Genomic DNA, 18,266 nt, shown 5'->3' on the forward strand with positions numbered 1-18,266 from the left:
TGACGTCAGAGACTCCTGCTGATAGGCTCCTTCAGGTGTTAGTAGCCTTTCCTCTCTCCTAGGTAGCCAAACCCTCTTTTCTGGCTATTTAGGGTCTCTGTCTCTGGGGAAACTTTAGATAACGAATGCATGAGCTCAGCCGAGTTCCTCTGCATCTCCCTCTTCACCTTCTGATAAGGAGTCGACCGCTGACCGCGCTGGAAGCCTGCAAACCTGCAACATAGTAGCCAAGACGACTACTGCAACTCTGTAACGCTGATCCTGCCGCCTTCTCGACTGTTTTCCTGCTTGTGCATGCTGTGGGGGTAGTCTGCCTCCTCTCTGCACCAGAAGCTCCGAAGAAATCTCCTATGGGTCGACGGAATCTTCCCCCTGCAACCGCAGGCACCAAAAAGCTGCATTACCGGTCCCTTGGGTCTCCTCTCAGCACGACGAGCGAGGTCCCTCGAATCCAGCGACACCGTCCAAGTGACCCCCACAGTCCAGTGACTCTTCAGCCCAAGTTTGGTGGAGGTAAGTCCTTGCCTCACCTCGCTGGGCTGCATTGCTGGGAACCGCGACTTTGCAAGCTACTCCGGCCCCTGTGCACTTCCGGCGGAAATCCTTCGTGCACAGCCAAGCCTGGGTCCACGGCACTCTAACCTGCATTGCACGACTTTCTAAGTTGGTCTCCGGCGACGTGGGACTCCTTTGTGCAACTTCGGCGAGCACCGTTTCACGCATCCTCGTAGTGCCTGTTTCTGGCACTTCTCCGGGTGCTACCTGCTTCAGTGAGGGCTCTTTGTCTTGCTCGACGTCCCCTCTCTCTGCAGGTCCAATTTGCGACCTCCTGGTCCCTCCTGGGCCCCAGCAGCGTCCAAAAACGCCAAACGCACGATTTGCGTGTAGCAAGGCTTGTTGGCGTCCATTCGGCGGGAAAACACTTCTGCACGACTCTCCAAGGCGTGGGGGATCCATCCTCCAAAGGGGAAGTCTCTAGCCCTTGTCGTTCCTGCAGTATTCACAGTTCTTCAGCCTAGTAAGAGCTTCTTTGCACCAACCGCTGGCATTTCTTGGGCATCTGCCCATCTCCGAGCTGCTTGTGACTTTTGGACTTGGTCCCCTTGTTCCACAGGTACCCTCAGTCAGGAATCCATCGTTGTTGCATTGCTGATTTGTGTTTTCCTTGCATTTTCCCTCTAACACGACTATTTTGTCCTTAGGGGAACTTTAGTGCACTTTGCACTCACTTTTCAGGGTCTTGGGGAGGGTTATTTTGCTAACTCTCACTATTTTCTAATAGTCCCAGCGACCCTCTACAAGGTCACATAGGTTTGGGGTCCATTCGTGGTTCGCATTCCACTTTTGGAGTATATGGTTTGTGTTGCCCCTATCCCTATGTTTCCCCATTGCATCCTATTGTAACTATACATTGTTTGCACTGTTTTCTAAGACTATACTGCATATTTTTGCTATTGTGTATATATATCTTGTGTATATTTCCTATCCTCTCACTGAGGGTACACTCTAAGATACTTTGGCATATTGTCATAAAAATAAAGTACCTTTATTTTTAGTATAACTGTGTATTGTGTTTTCTTATGATATTGTGCATATGACACTAAGTGGTACTGTAGTAGCTTCACACGTCTCCTAGTTCAGCCTAAGCTGCTCTGCTAAGCTACCATTATCTATCAGCCTAAGCTGCTAGACACCCTATACACTAATAAGGGATAACTGGGCCTGGTGCAAGGTGCAAGTACCCCTTGGTACTCACTACAAGCCAGTCCAGCCTCCTACAGTCATCAGCAGAAATACAGTCCCTGTTAAATACGAAGTTTCCGAGACACTTTGGTGAACTCATGGGATGAAAATTCAATGCGTCCAGCACGACTGGAATAGTACATTTTTTCAAAGCTGTTGGTTCTGGTTTTGTTCTCACCTTCTCCTCTATATTCAGTTTGATACCTTCAGCTATCCACTCAATTTTCGGTAGTATTTCTGGGGGATTTCAGATAACTTTGGCTTTATTAGCTGGCATCCTGCTGTTGCTGTTGTTTATGTGCAATGATTGTCCCGCCGCAGCAAGAACATTGACGGCGCTCCCATCAGCGCAGCTGTGTCGTGAACATATGATGCAGCATTTCGGAGCAACACTCCTGGAGCATTTGGAGTGTGACTGGTCTTTGTCATTCAGACCGGTTTTATATTGTGTGCAGTCTGTGTTCCGGTGCCTTTGGTGCTCTTTTGAACATGCACTGGAAGTTTTTCACAGCAGCGCCCCCCAGCAATAGATGCTGAACTGTTGATGTTCTCACTGAGGGTTCATTACCAGACATGCGCACTGAGGCTGCGTTTGCTATGTGAAGCTAATTATGAGTTACCCTTCCTGGAAGAAGTTGCCATCAACTCATCAATGGGCACTCCACAGGATGCCGCCTTGGTTGACACTGGGGCTGTGGAACAAACTTGCTCCTCGATCATTTTTGGCGTGGACTTTCCAGTTCTGTCATCTGCCGAAGTGGAAGATCTCCTACTTTCCACGACTCATACTTAATTTGGAACTTTTCTAAATTGACACTTTCATTGAATTTGGTTATAAGCCACGTGCTCATGTTTTTAATTGCCAAGTAGTGTGCTTGTGTGTCCTTTTAACTTGTCAAAATTGAGTGGGGTTTAATATATGTCTTAGGTTGAGAAATTTTAGTTTTGGCTTGAACCACTTTCTACCGACAAGGGGAGGGTGTTGTGTAGCCATTTTAGTTATAGCTCCATGCACGTTAGTTTGATACATTAGGCCACTGTGCACCTTGACCTAGATATATTTTATTCAGCTTTGCATTGTTATTTTTACAATAACCAGTTTTACGGTCTTGTTTTAACTTCTTCTATCTAACTGTTTTGCTTAGCCCAGCACTGCTTTCTCAAACACCACATTCTTGATCACTCTGTGCTTCGTCAAAGCTACAGTTTGGTACATTGCCGGTGAACGTGGTAGAAGTTTAGTCTCCATCATTCGTAGAAAATACACATCCTTACATAGAACATCAGCTGTGTTATTATAAAAACACTTCCTAGTCCCATTACACGTCAAGGAAGGGGATTCTTACCAGGGAACCACAACTGTACGCTGAATGCTAACGCAGACTACAGGCCTTTACTCAGGTATGAGGGTTGATGTCGTCCCGGGAGAACCTGAAAGGGAGGATTAGAGTTTAACATGCCTGTAGGAGGCTGGCCTGGCTTGTAGTGGGTACCAAGGGGTACTTACACCCTGTGCTAGGTCCAGTTATCCCTTATTAGTGTAGAAGAGGTGTTTCTAGCAGCTTAGGCTGATAGAAGGTAGCTATAGCTGAGCAGCTTAGGCTGAACTAGGAGACATGCAAAGCTCCTGCTATACCACTGGTGTCATATGCACAATATCATAAGAAAACACAATACACAGATATACTAAAAATAAAGGTACTTTATTTGTATGACAATATGCCAAAAGTATCTCAGTGAGTACCCTCAGTATGAGGATGCCAAATATACACAAGATATATGTACACAATACCCAAAATATGCATAAATAGCAAAAGGAAGTAATGCAAGCAGTTTAAAGTTACAGTAGATTGCAATAGGAGCACATAGGTATAGGGGCAACACAAACCATATACTCCAAAAGTGGAATGCGAACCACGAATGGACCCCAAACCTATGTGAGCTTGTAGAGGGTCGCTGGGACTGTAAGAAAACAGTGAGGGTTAGAAAAATAGCCCACCCCAAGACCCTGTAAGGTAGGTGTAAAGTGCACCTACAACCCCCAGAGAGCACAGAAGTCGTGATAGGGGAATTCTGCAAGGAAAACCAACACCAGCAAAGCAACAACAGTGGATTTCCGGACCTTAGTGCCTGTAAGAGTAGGGGACCAAGTCCAAGAGTCGCGACAGTGTCGAGAGTGGGCAGATGCCCAAGAAATGCCAGCTGAGGGTGCAAGGAAGCTGCCACCGGATGGGAGAAGCTTGGTGTTTTGCAAGAACGAAGAGGACTAGGAACTTCCCCTTTGGAGGATGGATGTCCCACGTCGTGAAGAAGCTTGCAGAGGTGTTCCCATGCAGAAAGACCGCAAACAAGCCTTGCTAGCTGCAAGAGTCGCAGTTAGGGTTTTTGGATGCTGCTGTGGCCCAGGAGGGACCAGGATGTTGCCAATTGCGTGAGGAGACAGAGGGGGCGCCCAGGAAGTCAGGGAGCCCTCACAGAAGCAGGCAGCACCCGCAGAAGTACCGGAACAGGCACTTAGAAGAGGAGTGAACTGGAGTCCACCCGAAGTCAGAAAAGGGAGTCCCACGACGCCGGAGGACAACTCAGAAGGTTGTGCACTGCAGGTTAGAGTGTCGGGGACCCAGGCTTGGCTGTGCACGAAGGAAATCCTGGAAGAGTGCACAGGAGCCAGAGCAGCTGCAAAACACACGGTACCCAGCAATGCAGTCTAGCGTGGGGAGGCAAGGACTTACCCTCCACCAAACTTGGACTGAAGAGTCACTGGACTGTGGGAGTCACTTGGACAGAGTTGCTGAGTTCCAGGGACCACGCTCGTCGTGCTGAGAGGGGACCCAGGGGACCGGTGATGCAGTCTTTTGTTGCCTGCGGTTGCAGGGGGAAGATTCCATTGACCCACAGGAGAATTCTTCAGAGCTCCTGGTGCAAGAAGGAGGCAGCCTACCCCCAAAGCATGCACCACCAGGAAACAGGCGAGAAAGCCAGCCGGATGAAGCAATACAAGGTTGCAGTAGTCGTCTTTGCTACTTTGTTGAGGTTTTGCAGGCGTCCTGAGCAGTCAGCGGTCGATCCTTTGGCAGAAAGTGAGGAGGGAGATGCAGAGGAACTCTGATGAGCTCTTGCATTCGGTATCTGAAGAATTCCCCAAAGCAGAGACCCTAAATAGCCAGAAAAAGAGGTGTGGCTACCTAGGAAGGAGGATAGGCTAGTAAGAAAGGTAAGAGCCTATCAGAAGGAGTCTCTGACGTCACATGCTGGCCTTGGCCACTCAGAGCAGTCCAGTGTGCCAGCACACCTCTGAATCCAAGATGGCAGAGGTCTGGGGCACGCTGGAGGAGCTCTGGGCACCTCGCCTGGGAGGTGCCGGTCAGGGGAGTGGTCACTCCCCCTTCCTTTGTCCAGTTTCGCGCCAGAGCAGGGCTGGGGGATCCCTGAACCGGTGTAGACTGGCTTATGCAGAGATGGGCACCATCTGTGCCCATCAAAGCATTTCCAGAGGCTGGGGGAGGCTACTCCTCCCCAGCCCTGACACCTTTTTCCAAAGGGAGAGGGTGTAACACCCTCTCTCTGAGGTAGTCCTTTGTTCTGCCTTCCTGGGCCATGCCTGGCTGGACCCCAGGAGGGCAGAAACCTGTCTGAGGGGTTGGCAGCAGCAGCAGCTGCAGTGAAACCCCGGGAAAGGCAGTTTGGCAGTACCCGGGTCTGTGCTAGAGACTCGGGGGATCATGGAATTGTCTCCCCAATGCCAGGATGGCATTGGGGTGACAATTCCATGATCTTAGACATGTTACATGGCCATGTTCGGAGTTACCATTGTGACGCTATACATAGGTAGTCACCTGTGAATAGTGCACGCGTGAAATGGTGTCCCTGCACTCACAAAGTCCGGGGAATTTGCCCTGAACGATGTGGGAGCACCTTGGCTAGTGCCAGGGTGCCCACACACTAATTAACTTTGCACCCAACCTTCACTAGGTGAAGGTTAGACATATAGGTGACTTATAAGTTACTTAAGTGCAGTGGTAGATGGCTGTGAAATAAGGTGGACGTTATTTCACTCAGGCTGCACTGGCAGGCCTGTGTAAGAATTGTCAGATCTCCCTATGGGTGGCAAAAGAAATGCTGTAGCCCATAGGGATCTCCTGGAACCCCAATACCCTGGGTACCTCAGTACCATATACTAGGGAATTATAAGGGTGTTCCAGTATGCCAATGTGAATTGGTGAAATTGGTCACTAGCCTGTTAGTGACAATTTGGAAAGCAGAGAGAGCATAACCACTGAGGTTCTGGTTAGCAGAGCCTCAGTGAGACAGTTAGTCATCACACAGGGAACACATACAGGGCACACTTGGCTGGCAGGGTCCCAGTGACACATACACTAAAACAACATATATACTTTCCTACATCTGAACCGGGAGCCGCACAAGGCTCTCCAGCTGGCACAGAGTGCCTACCGACTGCTTCGACCATCCTGCAAAAGAAGAAAGTGGTAAACCAAATGTAGGATTTTCAATGCATTTTTAAAAGTGACTGCCTATTGAGTCCTATGGTGCGTAATTACGCACAGAAAGACTAACTTAACTAAAATTGTGAAAGATCATAACGCAAAAAGTACTTAAAGTAACTTAACCTTTTTGGTCTTAAAATTTATACCAAAATCTGAAGTACTTTTATAAATTTGGTCTTGAGATATTCATTGAGTGTGTGTGTGGGTGTATGATTGGAACTGTGAGTACAACAAATGCTTAGCACATCTCCTGGATTATCCTAACTGCTCGACCAGCTACCTCAAAAATTGGAGCATTAGATGATCTGATTTATACCTCTGGAAAACAAAGTGTAGTTGCATGGACCCCTTGCACAATGGCTGCTCTGTCCTCTCACTATTCCCCAGGTTTGGCAAGGACACAGTAGGGGCATATTGTTCATGCAGCTATTCCCTCACATACAGTATAGCGCACTCTGCCTTTGAGCTGAAAGGCCTGCCAGAGGGGTGACTTATCTATATTGCATGCAGTGTGTAGTTGGCAGGGCACACAAGCAGTGTGCCATTTCGAGTTTATTTTTTTAGGATTGAACCAGGACACTCAGCCTGCAGTGGCAGTGCTAGGTGCATCTGGATGCATGGCCCTAGAGGGTGACACAGTCATTGCTGCCTCCCTCAGGGCCCTGCCCTTAATACCCCATGCCCCAGGTACCTAATTACCATTTGCCTTATAGTGGCAACTAAATGTGTTGCCAATTACCATTGCAATCTTTAGAGAAAGAACACTGGCACTGGGAACCTGGTTAGCAAGATCCCAGTGCACTCCAGTCCAAGTTGCATCCAGAAACCAGACAAAAAGTGTTTGGGGGGATACTGAAACAAAGTGTCAGTTTCCCACACATGGCACAAAAAAACAGCACAGGCAGCACACAGTCTGAAGGTGGGTCTTCAGAGCGGGAAGAGGGTCAGTCCTCTTCCAGTCCTTTGCCATCTTCCTCTGGTGGACGTGGAATGTAAAAAAAGAGGTTTTAGCCCAAAAACGACATAATTCCCTGTCAACATCAAGGGCATCGTCGCTGAGAGCACCGACTTGCTCACGTCAAGGGCTGCATCATCATCAAGAGAAGACGATCAACGTCAAGACTTTTGAAGTCGAAGGGGTGGATCGATGTCGAGACTATTGACGTCGAGGAATGGTTCGACATCGAGACTATTGACGTCGACGAGTGGTACGAGGTTGAGGAGCAGGTCACCGTCGAGACACATACAGTCTTATTGACGCCGATAAGTGGTTCAACGTCGAGGAGGTAACGAGAGATCAACGTTGAGGAGCATATCGACATTGACATGTCAGACGCATTTTTCCATCACCAGGATCTGAGTTTTCTAGAGTGTAAACTCCATCTCCGCCTATAGTCTTGCCAGACTTTCCACCTCCACCATCATCCCCACCTCCACTGCTTCAGTGCCAATCCCACCGGTGCCAACATTTCCTTCGGAACCACTAAATTCAAGACAAGATCCCATTTGTCGTCAAGACGATTTCATCGCTGTTGATCACATAGATCTAGAACAAAGTCAGGACGCTATTCGCCTACCCTTACAAGACCCTCCACCACCTAGAGTCTCCCCATGGGATGATATTACCACTTTTCAGGGGCTCTTAGCGAGAGGAGCAGCAGAATTAAATATCTAGATGTCAGTACTTTCACTGTCTACATCAGTGATATTTCAGAGCTTCACCAACACACAGTGTCCAGACCACTCCTTCCTTTAATTCCAAGCTTATTGGAACTGGAAATGGAACTCTTGTTTATGCCAGCCTCAACCAAGTCTGCTCCGTCAACGCTGCAAAAGAAATAGACTTCCTGAGCAGTGTCCACTCTTCCTTTATTTAGAACATCCTCCAAACTCAAAAGGGCATTGTGGGAATCTGTCCAGAAGTTTGCTGAAGATCTACCCAGTGATTTCGGGCAGAGTGACAAGTAATACCAAAAGACGCCTTGATGCTGTCTCAGGTTCACAAGTCTTCCTCCGACCGTACCACCAACACCATCAAATCATCATCTGAAGATGGTAAGGTCAAAAGTTAACATCTTACTTCAGAAACAAGTGGGGGGGTGTTCCTCTCCATCAAAGAGAAACAGGCATCTATTCCAAATATTTTCTAGTACAGAGACTCATTCTCGACCTGAAATTAGTTGACAAATAGAGTTGACGAGAATAGTTCTCCCCAACTATACCAGTGGGATTGGCTCTGCTCCAGCGACCTCCAAGATCAGAAGATCTTGAGCTTTGTGGAGGAGCAAGAACACTATCAGTACCATATACTTCCATTTAGCCCAAAGTGACCACATAAAACATTCTTGAAGTGCATGTCAGTCAAGGCTGCACACCTGAAGAAACCCTGTGTTTTTGTCTACAAACTAGAGGATTTCCTGGAACTAGTAAACAAAGGTTTGATAGTCTCAAACCAAAAAAGTGCCGCTGCAGATTCCTCTGAATTAGCGGCTCACGGATACTAACAAAGTGTGCCCCCCCCCCCAAAAATACATGCTTGGCTCCGTCTCACATGTCAGAAACTGGAGTCACAGCAACAGATTATAAATCTGGCCCTTTCAGGTTCTATCCTCTTTGGCTGCCACACAGTAGTCATTCTGGCAGCAAAGAAACACCACACAACTACTCTTGCTTCCTCAGTGCCACCAGATAGAGAGCAAGGTGTTGAATTCTCTGGGCCGCAACGTGCAACACTGTTGCAACTTCCAGGAAAGCAGCAAGTACAGTTACCCTTCTCGGCAGATGACTAAATGGTTTGGATGAAATCTGAAACTGACACCCTTAAAGCGGTTGGCCTGGAAAGGCCCAAGGAACGTAAAAGACTTTTCAAGCCTTATCAGATGCGTTACTAACCTCAGAGGGTTCAAACCCCTCCCTGGTATCAAGAGTGGCAACTACAACAACAGCAACAACCCTTTAGGCAGCAACAAAGGCAGCCTAGAGGAACAGCCATACAACAGTCAGCACAAAGAGGAAAGCCTACAACAAGCCCAAAACCTTTAAGATTTCCTTCCCCCTCTTCCCTTACCCTCTCCGGTGGGAGGAAGTATTTCGCAAACCTAAATGATTGGCTAATGCAGGTGTCAACTTTCCAAGAATCCCAGCTTCGTTTAATTTGGACATGCTATCTCCTACAATGATTGGGACTTCATGCCAACCATACCAAGTCCCAACCAACCTCCGTTTATACCTTGCATTAATTGGGATCCTCCATTGACACTATTCAAGCAAAAGTGTGTCCCTCGGAGGAGAGGAGAGACGCTTATCGATCCTTCAGAAATGTCTTTTTCTCATAAAGCCTCTCATCCCAAGGTGAGGGCGGTCTCACCCCTCCTTGACTCAATGGCATCATGTATCTTCCTCACTCTGAATGCCTGTCTTCATATATGACCTCTCCAAGAATGCCTCGAGGACCAGTGGGATCATCTAACAGGCAATTGGGAGGACAGGATCAAACTGTGCCTTCCTGCGAAACATTCCCTGAAATGGTGGTACTCCACTACCAATCAGCTTCAAGAAATGCCTGTTCTCCAAAAGGTTTCTTCTCAGATGGATCATCAGCAAATCCAAGGTGTGTGGTCTCCTCAGGAGATGACATATCACATCAACCTCCTCGACCTCCGGGCAGTTCATATAGCCCTCAAAGCCTTCCGTCCGTCATTCAAGTCACAGACCCTGCTTGTTCAGATGGACAATATGACCACCTTGTTCTACCTCAAAAAGCACAGAGGGACAAGGTCTAAACCATTGTCACTGAAAGCCCAGGCAATATGGTCAAGGTTGATCACCTGAAACCTACAAATCAAGGTTACTCACCTGCCAAGTGTAAAGAATGCACAATCAGACGCCTTCAGCAGGGTTCTGCAATAAAACCACGAAGGGGTATTGAACGCCGACGTCATTTACCACATCTTCGAACTGTGGGGTACTCCAACCATCGACTTGTTTGTCACCTCAGAAAACAAAAAATACTGCAGCTTCCCCCTAAGGTACTGCTAACCAGGGGCACAGGGAACTGCCCATGGATCTATTGGTCTGGCAAATTTCTTTCTGCCGATTCCCTTGGAATTGGCAGTGCTAATCAAGCTGTCCCACTCGAGATCCAAGATGATCCTCATAGCTGTGGAGTGGCCGTGTCAATGGTGGTTCACAGACCTCAGTCACCGGTCACAGCTTCCACATCTCAAATTGCAATGCAGACCAGACCTGCTAACTAAGCTCAGAGATCAGATAGTTCACCCCAATCTCTCCTCTTTAAATTTGGCTGCATGGCTCCTGAGCTAGTGCAGAATGGACATTTAAACCTGCCACAAGACTGCATTGAGATTGTTAAGGAGGCCAAGCAGCCATTAACCTGGTCAGCGTATGCCTTTAAGTGGAAAAGATTTTGCATCTGGTATTCCTACAAGAACTTGGACCCTGCCTTTTGGCAAGAAGTTGCCATTCTTCCATACTTATTACATCTGGCAAAAAAAGGGTTAAAGAAGACATCCTTCACCTTCTTTGGGAAGCTCCATGTACTTCTTTCAGGCTTCATGCAAGATCCGTACAAGCACATTCATAAGGCATTCCTACAACATTTCTCTTGCAAAACGGCCATTCTTTTAGTCAGCCGCAGAGTTAACAACATACAAGCAATAGGTTCTCACAAACCATACGTAGTATTTCACTCTAACAAAGTGTTCATGAGGACTCCCCCCGAAATTCCTACCTAAGGTTATTTTGGATTCCATTTTAATCAAACAGTACCAACATACTTTCAGAGTCCTTCTGTTGTGTAGCCATTTTAGTTATAGTTCCATGCACGTTATTTTAACACACTAGGCCGCTGTGCACTTTAACGAAGATATATTTTATTCAGCGTCACCTTACTATTGTTAAAATAAACATTTTTACGGTCTTGTTTTATTTCCGTCTATCTAACTGTTTTTGCCTAGGCCAGCACTATGTTCTCAAACAAGACATTCTTGATCACTCTGTGCTTTTTCCAAGGTGTAGGAAAGTACTGTCTTGCCTGGCATGTTACCCACATATTTCACTGTATATATGTTGTTTTAGTTGTATGTGTCACTGGGACCCTGCCAGCCAGGGCCCCAGTGCTCATAAGTGTGCCCTGTATGTGTTACCTGTGTTATGACTAACTGTCTCACTGAGGCTCTGCTATCCAGAACCTCAGTGGTTATGCTCTCTCATTTCTTTCCAAATTGTCACTAACAGGCTAGGGACCAATTACATTGGCATACTGGAACACCTTATAATTCCCTAGTATATGGTACTGAGGTACCCAGGGTATTGGGGTTCCAGGAGATCCCTATGGGCTGCAGCATTTCTTGTGCCACCCATAGGGAGATCTGACAATTCTTACACAGGCCTGCCAGTGCAGCCTGAGTGAAATAACGTCCACGTTATTTCACAACCATTTACCACTGCACTTAAGTAAATTATAAGTCACCTATATATCTAACCTTCACCTGGTAAAGGTTGGGTGCTAAGTTACTTAGTGTGTGGGCACCCTGGCACTAGCCAAGGTGCTCCCACATTGTTCAGGGCAAATTCCCCGGACTTTGTGAGAGCGGGGACACCATTACACGCGTGCACTACACATATGTCACAACATATGTATAGCGTCACAATGGTAACTCCGAACATGGCCATGTAACATGTCTAAGATCATGGAATTGTCACCCCAATGCCATTCTGGCATTGGGGAGACAATTCCATGATCCCCTGAGTCTCTAGCTCAGACCCGGGTACTGCCAAACTACCTTTCCCGGGGTTTCACTGCAGCTGCTGCTGCTGCCAACCCCTCAGACAGGTTTCTGCCCTCCTGGGGTCCAGCCAGGCCTGGCCCAGGATGGCAGAACAAAGGACTTCCTCTGAGAGAGGGTGTTACACCCTCTCCCTTTGGAAAATGGTGTGAAGGCAGGGGAGGAGTAGCCTCCCCCAGCCTCTGGAAATGCTTTCATGGGTACAGATGGTGCCCATTTCTGCATAAGCCAGTCTACACCGGTTCAGGGACCCCTTAGCCCTGCTCTGGCGCGAAACTGGACAAAGGAAAGGGGAGTGACCACTCCCCTGACCTGCACCTCCCCTGGGAGGTGTCCAGAGCTCCTCCAGTGTGCTCCAGACCTCTGCCATCTTGGAAACAGAGGTGCTGCTGGCACACTGGACTGCTCTGAGTGGCCAGGGCCAGCAGGTGACGTCAGAGACTCCTTCTGATAGGCTCCTTCAGGTGTTGCTAGCCTATCCTCTCTCCTAAGTAGCCAAACCCTCTTTTCTGGCTATTTAGGGTCTCTGCTTTGGGGAATTCCTTAGATAACGAATGCAAGAGCTCATCAGAGTTCCTCTGCATCTCTCTCTTCACCTTCTGCCAAGGAATCGACTGCTGACCGCGCTGGAAGCCTGCAAAACTGCAACAAAGTAGCAAAGACGACTACTGCAACTCTGTAACGCTGATCCTGCCGCCTTCTCGACCGTTTTCCTGGTGGTGCATGCTGTGGGGGTAGTCTGCCTCCTCTCTGCACTAGAAGCTCCTAAGAAATCTCCCGTGGGTCGACGGAATCTTCCCCCTGCTACCGCAGGCACCAAAGAACTGCATCACCGGTCCCCTGGGTCTCCTCTCAGCACGACGAGCGAGGTCCCTTGAATCCAGCAACTGTGTCCAAGTGACTCCCACAGTCCAGTGACTCTTCAGTCCAAGTTTGGTGGAGGTAAGTCCTTGCCTCCCCACGCCAGACTGCATTGCTGGGAACCGCGACTTTTGCAGCTACTCCGGACTCTGTGCACTTCCGGCGGAATTCCTTTGTGCACAGCCAAGCCTTGGTCCACGGCACTCTAACCTGCATTGCACGACTTTCTAAGTTGGTCTCTGGCGACGTGGGACTCCTTTGTGCAACTTCGGGTGAGCACCGTTTTACTCTTCTTCGTAGTGCCTGTTCCGGCACTTCTGCGGGTGCTGCCTGCTTCTGAGAGGGCTCCTTGTCTTGCTCGACGCCCCCTCTGTCCCCAGACGCAATTGGCGACATCCTGGTCCCTCCTGGGCCACAGCAGCATCCAAAAACGCTAACCGCACGACTTGCAGCTAGCAAGGCTTGTTGGCGGTCTTTCGGCGGGAAAACACTTCTGCACGACTCTCCACGGCGTGGGGGATCCATCCTCCAAAGGGGAAGTCTCTAGCCCTTGTTATTCCTGCAGAATCCTCAGCTTCTACTGTCCAGTAGCAGCTTCTTTTCATCCACAGCTGGCATTTCCTGGGCATCTGCCCATCTCCGACTTGCTTGTGACTTTTGGACTTGGTCCCCTTGTTCCACAGGTACCCTCGACTGGAAATCCATTGTTGTTGCATTGCTGGTTTGTGTCTTTCCTGCAGAATTCCCCTATCACGACTTCTTTGTCCTTTGGGGAACTTTAGTGCACTTTGCACTCACTTTTCTGGGTCTTGGGGTGGGCTATTTTTCTAACCCTCACTATTTTCTAATAGTCCCAGCGACCCTCTACAAGGTCACATAGGTTTGGGGTCCATTCGTGGTTCGAATTCCACTTTTGGAGTATATGGTTTGTGTTGCCCCTATCCCTATGTGTCCCCATTGCATCCTATTGTAACTGTACATTGTTTGCACTGTTTTCTAAGACTATACTGCATATTTTTGGTATTGTGTACATATATCTTGTGTATATTTGCTATCCTCATACTGAGGGTACACTCTGAGATACTTTGGCATATTGTCATAAAAATAAAGTACATTTATTTTTAGTATATCTGTGTATTGGATTTTCTTATGATATTGTGCAAGTGACACTAGTGGTACTGTAGGAGCTTCACTCGTCTCCTAGTTCAGCCTAAGCTGCTCTGCTAAGCTACCATTATCTATCAGCCTATGCTGCTAGACACCCTATACACTAATAAGGGATAACTGGGCCTGGTGCAAGGTGCAAGTACCCCTTGGTACTCACTACAAGCCAGTCCAGCCTCCTACAGTTCTTTCTCTTTCTGTGTTTTTCTCACCCTGGGTCAGAACCTAATAATGAAAAATAAGTTCCTGTCCCTAAAACTGATGGATGTTTCCCACTACCTGGAACCACTGGCACAAATTAAACTCTGAATTTGCATCCCAGGTGTAGAAGACTTCATAGATGTAAAGCTGAAAGACTAAAGTGGCAAAGAAAATCCCCATAGAATTGAAAATGAATCCTGAGAAGGCATATAGTATTTGAAAGGAACCCTGACCTTTGACATAGCGCATAGGAACTTCTCTGGGTTTGTACACCCTAACTTCCCTTGAATATCAAACACACAAAAAGCGATGGGAAGAGTTTTCATATTGGGTTCCTTGCTCACTGTGTCACTGGAACCAAGATGCACCTGACTGAAGAGACCCAGTCAGGGCGAAACCGGTCTTGGGTGACTAGTGTTCCGGTTCAGAGAGGACTTGGCATGGTAGTTTGGGCTGTACTGTTGCTATTAAGAAGGGTCATGACTGATTTACATGTGGCTGGATCTAATCTGTGGTGGCCTTTGTGGGCAAAAAAAAACATGGGTTGGAGAGCTACCCTGTGATTGCCAGTGGTAGACTTAGTGCAAGCATTCTTCCATTACCCTTTGTGTACTAAATTGCCCTGAAGCCCTGTTCTGTTTAGGAAGACTAAAGATGTGGATGTCACAGTGTAATGAAATCCATTGCTTCAGCTCCAAGAAGACGATGGATGTGGGCCCCTCATACCTATTCTTAACATATTATGAATCATTAGTTTTGAGTACACCTTAGGTGGTGCTACTCCATTTTGTTTCATACAGCCTATATATTTGTTTAATGTTTGTATGATGAAAAAGTTCATCTGAGCCGATAAACTGTAATGAAATATATTGAAGTTGACAAAGGGGGTAATTGTGTATTTTTCCTCTTGCTGTGTTCTTAGTCTGTTTGAGAAGGTCCCCAGAACGTTACTTGGCAGTGGAGATCCTGTCCATCACAATAGACACCTTCTGGGCTTTTCCTCAGGAGAGGGGCTGAACAAAGCTGAAAAAGTACCTGAAAATATTGGGTGAGTGAGTGATCAGGTGTATGTACTGTTCGAGAGCAGAGTTTGAAACAAATTGGATGCCTTTGTACATGGAAATATTCTTGCCAACTTTGAAGGCCGCCTACTTGCTGTCACCCTGCACTTCAGTTGGGTTGATGCACAGTCAATCTAAGTTCTTTTAATAGTCTATAATGTTATATGAAAGCTGTTTCATGTCTGTAATGTAATTGGTGAAGTCTGTTTTTATTAATCATTGGAGTTCTTCCTGTAAGACCTGTGTTGGACGGTTAATGGCAGTAGCTATTTTAATGGCAGTTTTTTATATATATATATATATATATATATATATATATATATATATATGTATGTATGTATGTGTTTATATATATATATATATATTTGTATTTCATATTTTCTTTTATTAGTTTGATATCAGGCCATACAAACCCAATATCTCATCAAATAACAATCAACAATACCCCATTTCACATAAATACAATAGCCAATACGATGGTCTTAAAATTCATAATAATAATAGTCATAAACAGATCTACCCCTCACACCCTGGCAGCACATGCATAAATAGCATGATGTACAAAAAAAAAAAACACAAACATGTGCCAATCTATTTTCAAGTTCATCGTGCAATTTTAGGGGGGTAACCACGTGCACAATGCTCCTAACCCTGCTCAGCAGTAGTTATACATATGAAAATTAGATTAAGCACATATATAAAATCAACTAAGATAAAAATGTGGTTTAAAAACTAAATACCAAACCTTCTTTCCTGGGCTTCACCATGTGTATAAAATCATCCCCCACAAAGTCCACTTGTCATAATTAACTGCGACAAGTATATAACTTGTGAACTTTGAACTTGATAGGGCAGGATAAAAGGGGAGTGCAAGAGTAGAAGATGGAGGCCAATCTGAAGCATGCCTTCCTATAATCACAAATCATTTGCAAAAATGGCAATATCATAAAATCAAGTCATACCCCCTAACCTATCAGAGACCACAGGATTTTTTTTTTTACCATGGTCCAGCAAATGTGCATGTTGTTACACTGTAATCCACATAAATGGTTGGGTATTGGTCATATGTTATTACAATCCCTTGCTCAAACTTCCCAGGCCTTTACATCCCATTTTTCTTTAAAAAAATCTTTTTATTAGTATTTTCAACATATTATAACATGTAGACGTACATCAAGAGCAGGATAACAATCCCAGGCTTTTACTTCCCATATCCCTTCTTAATCTGCCACTACATCTCCACCAATACATTGCCTGAAATTATATTGACTTGTGGGCAGAGGAATGGAGGGGGCAATGACGACTGTATGGCAAGAGCTCATGTTATCATACACCCACATGCACATACAGACACGGAAAGGGGCTTTCTGCAATTGCCTACTGTGATTCAGCGCTTGCATCAGCTGAAAGCATTTTGTGGATATGAACACTTTTAAAAAGTAACACATGCATGCATTAGCTTTATTATTTTTTTCTAATGGTTACATTTAACCACAGATTACTTATGTTAAGAATAACCCTAGCTGCCAGACTTAGGGTTTTATTACGAGTTTGGCGGAGGGGATTACTCAATCACAAATATGACGGATATCCCGCCTGCCGTATTACAAGCTCCATTACATCCTGTGGGACTTAATCTGTTGAATGTTCTCATTGCTGCTCCCATTTGTCGATAGGTGTAACTCTGCTCCATCCTAGAAGTGACAAAAGGGAGCTGCATGTAAATGCCACCTCTGCACTCTTGATGTCCTTTCTGTTTGCGTTCTTCGAATCATAACTGGAGATCCGCTCCCAACTTTGTTGGTTTTTTTAACAACTTCAAAAAACCTATGGTCAGACAGTGTGCTAGGGGTGATGTCCCCCCTCAAAAAAACAGGAACAACGGGGTTCAAGCTTTGCTGTGACTGCAGGAAGCCAGTGTTAGTCAAAGACTCTCAGAACGTTTGCCTTTGGGGCTTGGGTTCAGGTCATGACATAGTCATGTAAAATTAATATAGCTTCTGTTTGGGGACGCGGACAAAACGACACACATTCTTGAACATGAGACATTGTAGTAAAAAATAGATTGTGCTCTGAGTCACGGTTGGCTTATGACCCCATTAAAGAAATCATTCCCAAGTGAAGTCCCTTTCCTGCTTAAAGTCTACAGGTGAGGTGAAGTTGAAGACTCATCATGAGCACAAGAAGGCCAAGTGGAACTTCACTTCATCCCACCACTCAATATCTGTTGAGAAGGTATGAGGGTGTTAATCAAAGGCTATTCTGACTCTGATACGGTGCCGCAGTTGGTTGCAGCACACCCCAAATTCCCCAAGCCACCATTCACTCTGCAGCAATTTACGTTATTCAAGTAAGGCATACTACAGTTTCTTCAGATGCGCTGTCGTACGTGAGTTGACGTACGAGACGCGGGGGACAGGGTTTGGTCCTTTCTCTATGTTTGATCGCCTCCTGACGTCGCGGCAAATCCGGATCGAGGATGGTCGTGACATCAGGGGGCGGCGCGAGGGACGGGAAAAAAGCGGAGCGCGAAGACGCGACTCGGCGGTGTTCTCGCCGGCTCCTCGTGGGCCTTATTGTTTTTGGCATGAAAATAAAGAATGATTCAAATACAACGCAGCTGCCTCGCATCCTTCATTCTTGCCACTACAAATGGCGACGAGGGTCACAGCTTCTAACATGGCCCACGAGTGTAGCCCTCCATGCCTGATGGTTCCTGATGCCAGTGGGGCGTGCTGATATCTCCTCGCCGATGACCACGTGCACTGCCCCGGTGAGCTGATGCGGGGGAGATCTATGCGACTGATCTTTGACGACCCCTGCCACGTGAGGACCAGGCAGTAGGCCCGTGCCCCGGGTTCCCGCCCACGTGTGCACACCCCATTGGAAGTGGCCGGTGTACTGGTGGTCCCCGGCTATCCGAC

The 18,266-nt window shown here is 46.8% G+C and overlaps 1 protein-coding gene across 6 annotated transcripts in view; it reads left to right on the forward strand.

Annotated features, from left to right (window-relative positions):
* ATF6 (activating transcription factor 6) overlaps positions 1–18,266 on the forward strand; it is a 1,225,231-nt gene that overhangs the window by 659,503 nt on the left and 547,462 nt on the right. For all 6 annotated transcript variants that reach the window (XM_069231066.1, XM_069231064.1, XM_069231068.1 and 3 more), the window contains one exon: positions 15,204–15,329. In XM_069231066.1, coding sequence (XP_069087167.1) covers positions 15,204–15,329 — 126 coding nt within the window. The remainder of the gene's footprint in view (positions 1–15,203; positions 15,330–18,266) is intronic.

The sequence above is a fragment of the Pleurodeles waltl genome, chromosome 4_2, assembly GCF_031143425.1.
Source record: "Pleurodeles waltl isolate 20211129_DDA chromosome 4_2, aPleWal1.hap1.20221129, whole genome shotgun sequence".
Taxonomy (NCBI): domain Eukaryota; kingdom Metazoa; phylum Chordata; class Amphibia; order Caudata; family Salamandridae; genus Pleurodeles; species Pleurodeles waltl.